This window comes from Mercenaria mercenaria, chromosome 14 (assembly GCF_021730395.1).
Source record: "Mercenaria mercenaria strain notata chromosome 14, MADL_Memer_1, whole genome shotgun sequence".
NCBI lineage: Eukaryota > Metazoa > Mollusca > Bivalvia > Venerida > Veneridae > Mercenaria > Mercenaria mercenaria.
In genome coordinates this window covers 70,486,204-70,500,428 of record NC_069374.1, presented here as the reverse complement: position 1 = coordinate 70,500,428, position 14,225 = coordinate 70,486,204, and the positions used below count along the sequence as shown (strand labels likewise).

General features: G+C 36.0%; 1 protein-coding gene across 3 annotated transcripts in view; it reads left to right on the top strand.

Annotated features, from left to right (window-relative positions):
• Nucleotides 1-14,225, top strand: part of LOC123527655 (acetyl-coenzyme A transporter 1-like) — a 21,656-nt gene extending 7,431 nt beyond the window's left edge. For all 3 annotated transcript variants that reach the window (XM_045307262.2, XM_045307261.2, XM_045307263.2), the window contains exons 4-9: nt 1,397-1,581; nt 5,132-5,316; nt 6,115-6,235; nt 7,380-7,488; nt 8,880-8,986; nt 10,014-14,225. In XM_045307262.2, coding sequence (XP_045163197.2) covers nt 1,397-1,581; nt 5,132-5,316; nt 6,115-6,235; nt 7,380-7,488; nt 8,880-8,986; nt 10,014-10,172 — 866 coding nt within the window. In that variant the 3' untranslated portion in view covers nt 10,173-14,225. The remainder of the gene's footprint in view (nt 1-1,396; nt 1,582-5,131; nt 5,317-6,114; nt 6,236-7,379; nt 7,489-8,879; nt 8,987-10,013) is intronic.

Genomic DNA, 14,225 nt, shown 5'->3' with positions numbered 1-14,225 from the left:
GGAGACATATTGTTTTTGCCCTGTCCATCCGTCCATCCGACACACTTCATTTCCGATCAATAACTGGAGAACCATTTGACCTAGAACCTTCAAACCTCATAGGATGGCAGGCGGGGTCACTCCATCAAAGGTCAAGGTCACAGGGGCCTAAATATTGAAAACCATCAATAACTTGAGAACCACTTGACCCAGAATGTAGAAACTTCATAGGATGATTGGTCATGAAGAGTAGATGACCCCCATTGATTTTGGGTTCACTCTGTTAAAGGTCAAGGTCACAGGGGCCTGAACATGGAAAATCATTTCCGATAATAACTTGAGAACCACTTGACCCAGAATGTTGAAACTTCATAGGATGATTGGTCATGAAGAGTAGATGACCTCCATTGAAATTGGGGTCACTCTGTTAAAGGTCAAGGTCACAGGGGCCTGAACATGGAAAACCATTTCTGATCAATAACTTGAGAACCACCTGACCCAAAATGTTGAAACTTCATTGGTTGATTGGTCATGCAGAGTAGATGACCCCTATTGATTTTGGGTTCACTCTGTTAAAGGTCAAGGTCACAGGGGCCTGAATATGAAAAACCATTTCTGATCAGTAACTTAAGAACCACTTGACCCAGGATGTTGAAACTTCATAGGATGATTGATCATGCAGAATAGATGACCCCTGTAGATTTTGGGTTCACTCTGTTAAAGGTCAAGGTCACAGAGGCCTGAACATGGAAAACCATTTCCAGTCAGTAACTTGAGAACCACTTGAGCCAGAATGTTGAAACTTCACAGGATGATTGGACATGCCTAATAAATGAACCCTATTGATTTTGGGGTCACTCTGTTAAAGATCAAGGTTGCAGCAGACAGAAAATGGAAATCCATTTCCAGTCAGTAACTTGAGAACCATTTGACCTAGAATCTTAAAATTTCATTGGTTGTTAGCACTTACAGAGTAGATGACCCTTATTGTTTGTGGTATTACTCCATCAAAGGTCAAGGTCACAGGGGGCTGAACTTAGAAAACTCTTTCCGATCAATAACTTGAGAGCCATTTGACCCAGAATGTTGAAACTTAATAGGATGATTGGACATGCAGATTAGATGACCCCTACTGATTTTGGGGTCACTTGATCAGAGGTCAAGGTCACAGGGGCCTGAACATGGAAAACCATTTCCAATTCATAACTTGAGAATCACTTAGCCCAGAATGTTGAAACTTAGTGGGATGATTGGACATGTCAAATATATGATCCCTATTGCAGCCAACCGTCAGTGTCTCTTTGACTTTCGCTCGTGTCCCCTATTGACTTCTTGCCTATATGACTATACATTGGGGGAGACGTGCACTTTTCTACAAAAGCATCTTCTAGTTTTTATTATTTTTTTCCATTATTAGGTTTCCTTTATTTCTGGGGAATTGTTTTCTTTGTAACAACAACTCTGGTCTGGATGTTAAAGTCAGAAAAAGTTGACCCCGAGGTGGATCCAGAGCAGGGTATTGTGGAAACATATAAACAACTGTACAAAGTTATGCGACTTTCACCAGTTATATCACATTGTATCGTTCTTATCACATCAAAGGTAGGTTTATGTTTCATTTCTTGTATTCTGTAATGGTATTTTTTGTTTATACAATGTCATGATTATTATTATTATTATTATACCAGATTTATGTAGCGCCCTTTTCATGATAAACACATACAAAGGTGCTTTACATATAGCATATATAATAATACAGTTCTTAAAATGTTGCCAGCTGGCTTGCTGAAGGTCGGTGGTTCTACCCAGGTGCCCACTCGTGATGAAATAATGCACAGAGGGGCACCTGGGGTCTTCCTCCACCATTAAAAGCTGGAAAGTCATCATATGACCTATCATGTGTCGGTGCGACGTTAAATCCGACAAAAAAAAAGGGGGGGTCATGTGGCCGAGTGGTTAAAGTTGCTGACTTTGAATCAGTTGCCCTTCATCAATGTAGGTTTGAGCTGCACCTGGGGCATTGAATTCTTCATGTGAGGAAACCATCCAGCTGCGTTACGGAAGGTCATTGGTTCTACCCAGGTGCCTGCCTGTGATGAAATAATGCACAGAGGGGCATCTAGGGTCTTCCTGCACCATCAAAGCTGGAAAGTCGACATACGACCTATAATCATGTTAGTGCATTCCCCCCCGCCCCCGCCTCGAAAAAAAAAATATTGCTACATAAAATCATTAAATTACACAGGCATTATATTTCTTGTATTTGCCCAAAAGAGCTATTTGGTGAGGATATGAATTCATGGATTTCTCATTATTTTGAAGATAAGATAAATGGGAATTGTATGTATTCATCTGGATTTAATTTTATGGATAACCTTACCATGAAATCCTCAATAAATATTTGTCTGCATTAATATTAATTATTATGTGCCCCTTCGAAGGATATTGTATATTGTTTTGCAGATGTCGGTCGGTCGGTCGGAATGTACCGTAGATACCCATGTATAATGCACAGTTTTTTGACCCCCTGGACCACCCTCCAATCGTGGGTGCGCATAATACACAGGTATAGGCAATATTCCAACTTCAAAACAAGTTTGTTATAGATGTTCGCCATTTTGGTAAAGAGAAACTACTCCCTGCGCTTACTGTCACTGCTAAAATCTAAGATTGCCGTTACGTTCCGTAAAAGATCGAATGGTTTATTTTTCTTTCAAACAAAATTAATTTCATATAAATTTTAAAGTATTTTGATGAAAGAAATGTTAATAAATCACAAAAATTATGATCTAGAAATATCTTTAACCAAGATCAAACTGTGAACAACATAATTGACGGGAGGTGACACGTTAATTGCTGGTAATTACTGGCTATTTGATCGGGACAAAAAGACTATCACACCTTTTGTTATTGGTTTGAATTGAGAAGCTCATGTCATTTTGAAAGATACCATTCTGAAATATTGACTGGTTTTATTTTCGAGAAAACAAAAATTGATAGTACCGCAAGACCGATGCTGCTCTCCACCGCGGAAGTAAAATTTATTACCGGTGTCAATGTAAACTCTACTTTCGTTTTCCATCCACCTCAAAATTGACCAAAAATGTTTTTTTCCCAGGATTTTGGGCCAAAATTGGGGGTGCGCATTATACACAGGTGCGCATTATACATGGGTATCTACGGTAGGCCAGTCCGTTTCTGGATGATAACTCAAGAACGCTTGGGCCTAGGATCATGAAAGTTGATAGGGAGGTTGGTCATCACCAGCAGATGACCCCTATTGATTTTGAGGTCTGTTTGTCAAAGGTCAAGGTCACAGTGACCCTGAATAGTAAAACAGTTTTCGGATGATAACTCAAGAACACCTGGGCCTAGGATCATGAAAGTTGATGGGTAGGTTGGTCATGACCAGCAGATAACCGCTATTGATTTTGAGGTCAGTATGTTAAAGGTCAAGGACACAGTGACCCTGAACAGTGAAACGGTTTCCGGATGATAACTCCAGAACGCTTAGGCCTAGGGTCATGAAAAATGATAGAGAGGTTGATCATGACCAGCAGATGACCCCTATTGATTTTGAGGTCAGTATGTCAAAGGTCAAGGTCACAGTGACCAGGAACAATAAAATGGTTTCCGGGCAATAGATCAAGAACGCTTGGGTCTAGTGTCAGGAAAATTGATAGTTAGGTTGGCCATGACCAGCAGATGACCCCTATTGATTTTGAGGTCAATGTCACATTGGCCAGGAACATTTAAACGGTTTCTGATCTTCTTGTCCAAAACCATAGGGCTTTGGGCTTTGATATTTGGTATGTAGCAAAATCTAGTGGTCCACTACCAAGATTGTTCAGATTATTTCCCTGGGGCCAAATATGGCCCCACCCCGGGGTTCACATGGTTTATATAGACTTATATAGGAATTTTTTTGAAAAACCTCTTGTCCATAACCACAGGGCCTAGGGCTTTGATATTTTGTATATGACATCTAGTAGTCCTCTACTAAGATTGTTCAAATTATTCCCCTAGGGTCAAATATGGCTCCGCCCTGGGAGCCACAAGGTTTACATAGACTTATATAGGGGAAAACTTTGAAAATCTTCTTGTCCAAACCACAAAGACTATGGCTTATATATTTTATAATATAGCATCATCTAGTGGTTCTCAACCAAGTTTGTTCAAATTATTCCTCTAGGGTCAAATATGGCCCCGGCCACATTTTTGAAGGTACAGACTTCAAAGTTGGACCACATGCATAGGTTTTTGTTCCAAAATAAAATTTGACCTTGATTTTGACCTAGTGACCTACTTTCACGTTTCTCAAGCTGCAGCCTTCAAATTTGAACCACATGCTTAGTTTTGTCTACCGAAATGAACTTTGATCTTGAGATTGACCTAGTGACCTACTTCCACATTTCTGAAGCTACAGGCTTCAAATTTGGACCGCATGCATATTTTTGTGTTCTGAATTGAAATTTGACATTGATTTTTACCTATTACCTACTTTCACATTTCTCAAGCTACAGCCTCCAAATTTGAAGCACATGCATAGTTCTGTCTACCAAAATGAACTTTGACCTTGAAATTGATCTAGTGATCTACTTTCACATTTTTCAAGCCACAGCTTTCAAATTTGGACCACATACACATTGTTTTGTACTGAAATGAAATTTGACCTTGATTTTGACCTTGAGCTAGTCTTGAAATTTGGAACATTCAAAAATGGCCCAGTGGATGGCGCCAAGATCACTCTGTAATCTCTTGTTAGGTTAATAGGTTAAAGGTCACGGTCAGATTAAACCAGAATGGTAGAACTTTTGTTTTCAGTGAGCATATAATTTCTGTTCCTTGTGCAATTACTAAATGCACCAAAGGGTGGGGGGGGGGGGCATATGACTGCTATGGCATATTACATACAAGGAACCTCAGTACCAAAGTGGTTATGGTTGCTGACTTTGGGTCACTTGCCTTTCACCTCAGTTGGTTCAAGTCCTGCTGTCTATACACCTGTCAATAAACTGTCTAAAATTACTTGGAAACAAAAGTTTAAAAAGTACGTTTTTTCTGATGTATACTGTCAACGTCTGCTGTTATTTAGCACCTTGTAATATCTATATGATTATAAATAAAAAAAATCTGCTTCCATGGTTTTCAGGTTGGCTTTGCTGCTGCGGATTCTCTCTCAGGACTCAAACTCATTGAAGCTGGTATGTCTAAAACCACTCTAGCATTGTTTGCAATACCCATGGTTCCTGTTCAGATCATTTTACCATTGATAATATCAAAATATACAGCTGGACCAAGACCTCTAAATGTGTTCTTAAAAGCTATACCAGCAAGGTATGTTGTTTCTATTTATATGTGCAGCTATAATAGTTATATTGTTTGTATACTTCAGCAGTGTTTCACTCATATAATGAACTTACCAGAATTAACCTTTAGCCTGCTGGCGGCAAGTGATTCTGCCTTTGCGACCGGTGTATCAGTGCAGGTTGGTCATGGTCTGCACTGTTTGCTATTCAGTCAGTAAATCTTCAGTGAACTCCCCTTTGAATAATAAATGGTGTTGCCAAAATTGAATGATGGACCTGTCCATTTTAAGAATTTAGCAGGGTAAAAGTTAACCAGTTAAAAGTTAAACACCTTTAAACTGAAATGTTGATTTTTTTTGGGGTTTGGGGATAGGTAGGGGCATTTAACACCTTTGAGGTTAGTGAGGTCAAGGTCACCATTACCTAACCAGAAATAAGATTGTTTCTAATAGATTATTATGTAAAAATCAAACTTGGCCTGTATGAAGTTTAACTCACGACATCATCCTCAAGACTTAGGTTTTCCAAAAAAATGAAGTTTAGTCTTGTATTTGAAATACATGTAAATAACATTATGGCCATACAGTGACAGTAAGTGGTGCACCTGTGTTAGAATGATGCACATTCAGTTGTTACTTATATAGGTGATTTATCCTTCAGAAATACTTAATTATTTTACAAATTAAGATTTCAATATAATAAAATTCCTTTATTTCATTAAATGTTTTTGTACAATAATGGTTGGCATGTTGGAATATGGCTTGCATTCAAAATGCATACTATATGATACAGAAAATAATTCTGTATTGTACTGATTGTGTTTCAGATTGTTGTTGGGAATACTGTATGCCTATATTGTATACCTGGCACATCATGTACAAGATACTCCAGGACAATTCCCAACATATTTTTACGCTCTCATGTTAGGCAGCTATATGATACATCAGGTTGGTGCTCAGTACTTATTTTAGACAGCTTTATTATACATCAGATAGGTGCGTGTGTACTTGTTTAAGACAGCCATATGATACCTCAGATAAATGCACAAACTTATGTTAGGCAGCTATATAATATATCAGGTACGTACATGTACTTGTGTTAGGCAGTTGGTGCTTGCTTTTGTTAGAAAACTGTTTTATTCATCTGGTAAGTGCATGTATTGGGCAGTTATTTCTTTCCCATTTACCGGGGAAAGTATACATTTGTCCAAGCACTCGCTAGGGATAGATACTCCTGTCTTTTGCCAGAGACAAGCTTTGTCTAAAGTAGCGTGCACTTAGGTGACGTCACAAAGTACTACCCTCAGGGACAAGAAAAAACTATCTTAACGAGGTTACAGGTAGGTAGATGTGTACTTGGGTTAGGTATGCATGCACTTGTGTTACTAGCTATATGATACTTTGAGTCTAAATTATAATCATTAATGTTTCTTGAAACACACTGTTAGTATGCTGTTCTGCAAAATAATGCAGTCTTGGCAAATTTTGACTAAACATTCTGCCTTCCTCTTTACCATCAGAAATTATTTAAAATATAAAAATCAGATTTATTTCAATGAATAAAAGGAAAATTTTAACTGCCAAAGTTTCTGTTTTGTAAACATTTTTTCTTCAATTGTATGCATTTTACATTAAATCTGACTGTAGAAAAGGCACCATGGATTGAAATAACATCACAGAGGGACCAGTTTTCACTCATTTTTTATACCAGACATCTTTAAACCAGGGCCTTAAGCTACCTTGGTATTACAGAAAAGCTTTTTCAAAAATTTGCTTTCATTAACTTACAGATATGAGCCGCGCCTTGAGAAAACCAACACAGTGCATTTGCAACCAGCATGGATCCAGACCAGCCTGTGCAGTGCAGTGGTCAGGATCCATGCTGTTCGCTTTCAAAGCCTATTGCAATGAGAGAAACTATTAGGAAACAGTATGGATCCTGACCAGACTGCGGGGATGTGCTGGTCGCAGACGCACTATGTTGGTTTTCTCATGGCATGGCTCATATTAGGCTAGTATTTAGCTGTCTGTTTACTGTTAATGTTGTGTTTGTGTTGTTGTTCACTAGATCTTGTAACCACTTATTTTTCAGGTTTTTGTATATAGTATGTTTGTATCTCAAATGGCATTCCATGCTAAAATCAGTGATCCTGTGATAGGAGGCACCTATATGACTCTTCTCAATACTGTGGCTAATTTAGGTAAGTCAAAAGTTTCTAAAATCAAAAACAAAATGTATATTTTAATACGAATAAGTGTCTTTGTTTTTCATTTTTGTTTTGTACTCACTATTTATCTGCTTTTCTGCTGGATAATTTGAAACACTGTATTATTTTTTAGCTGGTCTATTTGAAATTTTTCAAGTACTGGTAGTAGAGCTTTTATAATTAAGTGCTTGTCGGTGTTTACATTAGCACCACAGAAGTTTACATGTAAGTATTTCAAAAACTACAAGGCCAAATGCTTTTAAACTTGACACATATTTTTAGCATCATTTAGTGACCCCATAAGACAAGTTATAGAACTAGATTTTATTTTGTCAACTATGTCCCTTTCTAACTTAGAAACCTTGGTTAAAATTTTGAATGTAAGCAGCTTTCTCAAAACATACTAGTAGACCAAATGTTTTCGATGTTCACATATACCTTTGGCTTGATGAGATGACCTCTTGGAACAAGATATTTAACTCTGTGATTCAGATACAGTTGCTGCCTTTAAATGTAGAAATTTTGGAAGAGTTTTTCATGTAAGCATGTTTCTCTAAAACTACTAGGCCATATGTTTTCAGATTCTACAGTCTTAAGATGACCTCAAAGAGCAGGTTTTATAACTCTGGATTACGTTTGAGCAAAATTATGCCACTTTTCACTGAAAGTTTTATATGTAAGCAGGTTTCTCAGGAGCTGATGTACTGAATGCTTTCTGAAAATTGTAAAAATTTCAGCATTGTGAAATGACCATTCTGAGCCAGGTTTCATATCTCTGACTTTACAAAGTATGCCCCTTTTTCAACGTAGATAACTTTACTTAAGCTGTTATTAGATTGAATGGTTTCAAACAGTTGAGCATGCTGTCATTAGACAAGTTTTTTTGATTGCAGTTTAAACAATGGAATTTCAGTGTTTGTAATAGTAGGTTTATATTACAAGTCTAATGGTTGTCAAGTGGTTAATTGTCAACTGCTTGACCCAGAAACTGTAAGTTCAAGCCCCACTTGTGTCCACAATCCACAGTTTTATGCCCACAGTATTGGTTTGTCTAGGACTTAGATTGTAGAGTGGTTCTAATAAGCTTGAAACTACCATCAAGCTAAAATGTATAATGGTAGTCCAATCAAGCAAAACCTCCTTTCCCCACTAACTTTCAATAATAAACTACTAGTATTAAGTAAACTTCTGTGTCATATGCTTGTCGGTATGATTATATGCTAGCCCAGTAAAGAGTTTACCTAGTCCTAAACAGTAAGTGTACATCCTGGTACTATACAACAAATGTTTCAAGATCTATTTAATTCTATGATTATGCCATTTGATAATTGCTGTGTTATAACTAGTATGTACCGTATATTGATTTACATATTTTTTGTATTAAGGTGGTAACTGGCCGGCTACAGTTGCATTATGGGTAGTGGACGGTATAACATGGAAATCATGTGAAGGTGCTGAAGGACATTCCTGCTACACTGCTGATACTCTACATGTAAGTTCTTGTTTTTTTAGCTGGACTATTGGCGGAATAAGGAGGGCTGCTTGCCCTGATGTATCACAGTAGCCGTTCCATTCAGATTAATGTTATATGGCAAGCTTCTCATCTTCACTATATCTTCTTAACAATAGCCTATTTTATCATCAAACTTCACATATTTGTTACATCTCTTAGTATAGGTTTGGGTATTCTAAAGGTCAAGGTCACTTGGTAAAAGTTCTGTTTAAAGTTTTATGGGTCGCTGACTTCAAATCACTTGTTGCTCATCAATGTGGGTTCGAGCCTCACTTGGGGAGTTGAATTTATCATGTGAAGAAGCCATTCAGCTGTCTCACAGAAGGTCGGTGGATCTACCAGAGTTCTTTCTCCACCATCAAAGCTGGAAAGTTGTTATATGACCTATATTTGTGTCAGTGCGATGTTAAACCCAACAAAGTATAAAATTATAAATTATACAAAGTATTATGGCAAGCTTTACAATTCAACTATATCTTAACTATCTCCCCTAAAATCACAAACCTCATGTAAGAATTGATCTTAGTAAGGGGAAGGTACCTAAAAGGTCAAGGTCACTTGGGTCAACAACTGTTAATAGTGCTGGTCAGAGTTTTATGGCAAGATTTACAGTTTCACTATATCTTAACTACCTCCCCTAAAATCATCAAACCTCACATGAGCATTGATTTAAGTAAGGCGTAGGTACCGCATAGGTCAAGGCCACTGGTGTGTGAATTTGTAATGGTGTATAAAATGTCTTAGTTCCAATATCCTTTGTACCCCTTTTAGTATTGCATAAATGTAATCGCACATGGATTTCAGAAAAAAAGTGAAAGTCCCAAAATAGCATAATGAAGATTACATTACAATGTCATGCAGATCGTTATTATGGGACACTTCATTCCTTAGAGGAAATTCCTTCCTTACTTGAATTGTATTTATACGTCTTATATGTTTGTGTATATATTACTGTTACAATGTAGTACAGGTGTTATGTGGAAAATATTTTTGGATATATTTGCAGGAATGTAAAGAAGCAGGTGGCACATGTGTTACAACATTTGACGGTTATTATGTGGAATCTGCTCTTTGTATAGTAATAGGATTTTTATGGTTGTTCTGGCGAAGTAAAAAAGTACGACAACTTGATGCTCTAGATATGTCAGCGTGGAAGGTGTCCTAATTCTATAGACACAACCGGTGAACATGGAAGTTGACAACTGGTGAACATGGACGGTGTCTAAACGCTACATGGACTGTTTGGAAGATCAATATTAATGTTCAGTGTTGCTCATGCTCAAAAGTTTGGCATTTTGTAAACATTGAGAAGTACATTTATTTTACTGGATATTAAGAATGAAACACTGCCAAATATCTTTAGGATCAAAACAAGACTTTTTAAGATTATGGTTGTTACATTAAGAAGTTTTGAAATATAGGTATGCTACTGTGATGAAAATGTTTTCTAAACAGAGGATAGCCGATATTTTTTTACTCCTATAACATTAATACCATTGTATGATGTTAAGTTTTCATACGTGATCTGATGTATAAATGATATCAATGATGCAAAAGTCTAGTGTAGTTTTGTACCAAGGCTTTATCAAGTATGTAAGAAAAGAATACTTGAGGTGGGTAATAATTTTTATGCCTCTTGTGTCAAAGACCCGGCAGGCATTTAGTGTTGTAACTGTTCCTCTGTGCATTAATTACACTGTCCTGTGTACACAATTCATCCTACACTTTTCATCCAGATTCAAATGAAACATGATGTATATTATCAGAACTTACATGTTTGCTTATTGTTTCTTGAGTTATGTTCCTTTTATAGACTTGAAGATTTTACAACAGTTACTACACCTGAACCTTGTGTACTCAGCTCTACAGTTTTCATCCAGTGCAAATGTAACTTGGTATATGTCACTAATATTAACCTTGAAAATTTACTGACTGAATAGCGAACAGTGCAGACTTGGCCGGCACTGGTCGCAAAGGCAAAATCAGTTGCCGCCAGCAGGCTTAATGTTAAATGGATATGTTCATAGTTTTCGGACTTCCATGTTTGATTATTGTTTCTGCAACCTGAACCTTGTGTACTGAACTTCTACAGTTTCCATTCAATGTAAATGAAACTTGGTATACATTATCAACAACATGTGGATGTGTGCCAGTTGTAAGAAGTTCCATGTCCTTTTGTCTTTTTCTTCTTCAGAAAAGCCCCTTTTATGATATTCTATTCAGCATTTTCAGGGGGCATGTGATATACAATCTTGACATCACTATTGCTCCATGAAATTTTCATGTCAATATAAAATGTATGTTATTGTTTGTATACTCAATGTGATATTAGCTTTACACTCCAATGGACCAAGTACAAGTACATCTATTTATTTGCTTATTAGAGCACAGAGCATGTGTAGCTATAGATAAGTAGAGTGAGATGTAGATTTGCTTTTAGCTTGACTATTTAAAGGATAGATAGAGCTATTGCACTCGCCCATTCATCTGCATCTCAATTTGGTTAAGTTTTTGTATGTAAGCTGGTTTCTCAGTGTTGATTGAAACTTCACACACTTATTTACTGTGATAAACTGACTTGCATTTCACAGGTTACATAACTCTGTTTTGCTTTTTTACAAAGTTATGCTCCCTGTTTTTACTTTACTGTTCATTGATTTAATTTTCTTTAGTGACAAGGCTGATGAATAGTTGAGTGTTGTTGTCATCTGACAGCTCTTGTTGGTATATGATGTATGAATAAATGGGCAACATGTATCTCTGGCAGGGTTATATTTCATGCTTTTAGATATTGCTTTTAAAGATAGTAGAAGTTGATGGCAATCTGGGTAAATGCAGTAGCAGGTTCTGTTATATTGCATTTAAAATGTGCCATCTCTTAATGCATGGGTAAACAGCAGCCTTAAAAATAAATAAGATGATTAATAGAAAATACTGTCATTTTTATGTAAGACAGAATAATGTGTGTAAAAGATCGTGTTTGGCAACTCAAACCATGCCTGGTAAAGCCATGAGGCATGATAACAATGACAACATGCCAATGACAACATGCCCAGTAGCGGGTCCGTTTGTTAAGTAAGAAAGTGTTGATAAAGATTTGAAAGGCAAGCTTTAGAAAGCCTTCTAATTTTTTTGTTACCAGCTTAGTTTCTTAATGTTGCCAAATTGTGATCATGTAATTTTTTAATGCAGTTAAGGTGTTTTGATTATTCTTTTTTTTTTTTTTAATTTAATCCAGATGTGAAATGAGGCAAGTCCATAAACCGAATGATCGCAGGTTCTGTTTGTTGTAAAATTGATTGTAATGTGTTTAGTAAAAGACCCTTTCTCTACCTGCAGATATACTGAAGTGAATAAAGAGCTTAACTGTAGTGCATAAAAAATGTCTTTTCTGTAGATAATCTTTCTTGACAAACGGAAATTCCATTTTTATTGAAAGCAGTGTTAGCAATTTCTTCTTTAATTAAGATCACAAAAACTAGAAAGTTTTTATGAAACTAAGGTGATATTCAGTGAATATCAATGTTTGTTAATGCCCACATGGGCCTTAAGCAATGTCTTGTTGTTAAAAATAGTGTATATTTGTTAAATCGGATCGGATGGACTTGTGCTTTATTGTTAACCTTAATAAATGTTATTTCTAGATTTTATTTGTTAAGGGTAATTGTCTGTACTGTTCACTTTTAAGCGGTGCTAACTATCACATTTTGTTCCACTCTATATTTTTATAATTAGGAAATAAAATATGCATACATACCTATTGACTTTTTATTTGTGGAATATGGATTGGCATTTTTTCATTTCAGTTCTTGAAATTGAGGGTGAAGAGAGAAAACGTTGACCTTAGTGAAAAAAAAGACTGTTTTCAAATTATAGGATGCATATGTTGTTTACTGTAATTGTTTATATTCAAGTACATAATGATGATATATGAGGGTTGATCCAAAAGTACTATCACAGTATCTGTGGTGCAGTTGTTCATCATTTTATTATAATGAAAGTTTATTTAAGATGCACGTTCATTCAATCCAGTTTCCATGAGTAAATATTATTGTCTAGGGTTGTTTCATTTTTAACTATAGTACCAACGCTATTTTGCTACATGTGAAATAAATGTTTGTCTCATAAACAGAAAAACACAGAACCAAAGATAATAATGAGTTAACATCAAAATAACACACAAAATCTAACGATATTGTAATGGCATCTCTATGCAGTCTGCTGATAAAACCTTTTGTGATGTCATCTAAATTAAATGTTTAAGTTCTCAGTGGTAGTTGTGTTGTATTTTTTGTTACAGATTTATAGCAAAAATGCCCATTTCTGACATCAATAACGTCAGTGACATGTGGCATTCGCTGTTGCCATATTTTCAATAGATGTCAATATCTCAATAAGTATGCAAAATATTTTCATGATTTTATTGGAAATACTGCAAATAGATGTACATGGATAATGAATTTTTGTTACTTTGTTTTCACTAAATTATAAATCACAGTTATTAAATATGGCCCCAGCCATGCCATTGAAGGAAACACAACTAGTACATAAATTTTATTTCCAACAGATGCATGTGTTTTATGTATGGTATCCAAACAAAAGTTGTAATCTCATTTTCTTGCTGTTAACAAGTTCAAAGACTGGTCTGTGTTTCATATCCTAGGAACTCAGAGCCAGCATTTATAAATGTATGAAGTCTGAAACTTATACATAAGGGTAGCAAATAATCAATTGGCCTTAGTTTGTCTAAGATATTTATAGTGCTTAAATTTTGACAAACCATAATTAGCTGCAATATAAAAATACCTGTAAAATTTCTTTACAATCCATGCATATTTTACAATGCCAGACTGAAATGAAAACACAGCATTTCAAAGTCTAGGTTTCAGACTTTAAACTTTAAGGTTAATGATTACAGGTCCATGTGTAATGTAATTAATGAGTTCCTGTAGAGATTATTGATGTCTGTTTTATAGTACATGTACCACTTGCTAATTAAAGACTGAACCATGCAATCAGTTTTGTATTGTGGACTGGTTTGGGATGCGTAAATTTATCAATTTAGAAAGTGAAATAAAAATTATGTGCAAGTCACTATCTTTTCTTTGCCAATAATTGGTACAGGAGTGTATTTTACAAGCCTTTCTTTAATGATTCTGTCACATGTATTTAATATCATACATTCATTATTTATTTTAATAAAAGGTAATGAAAGGTT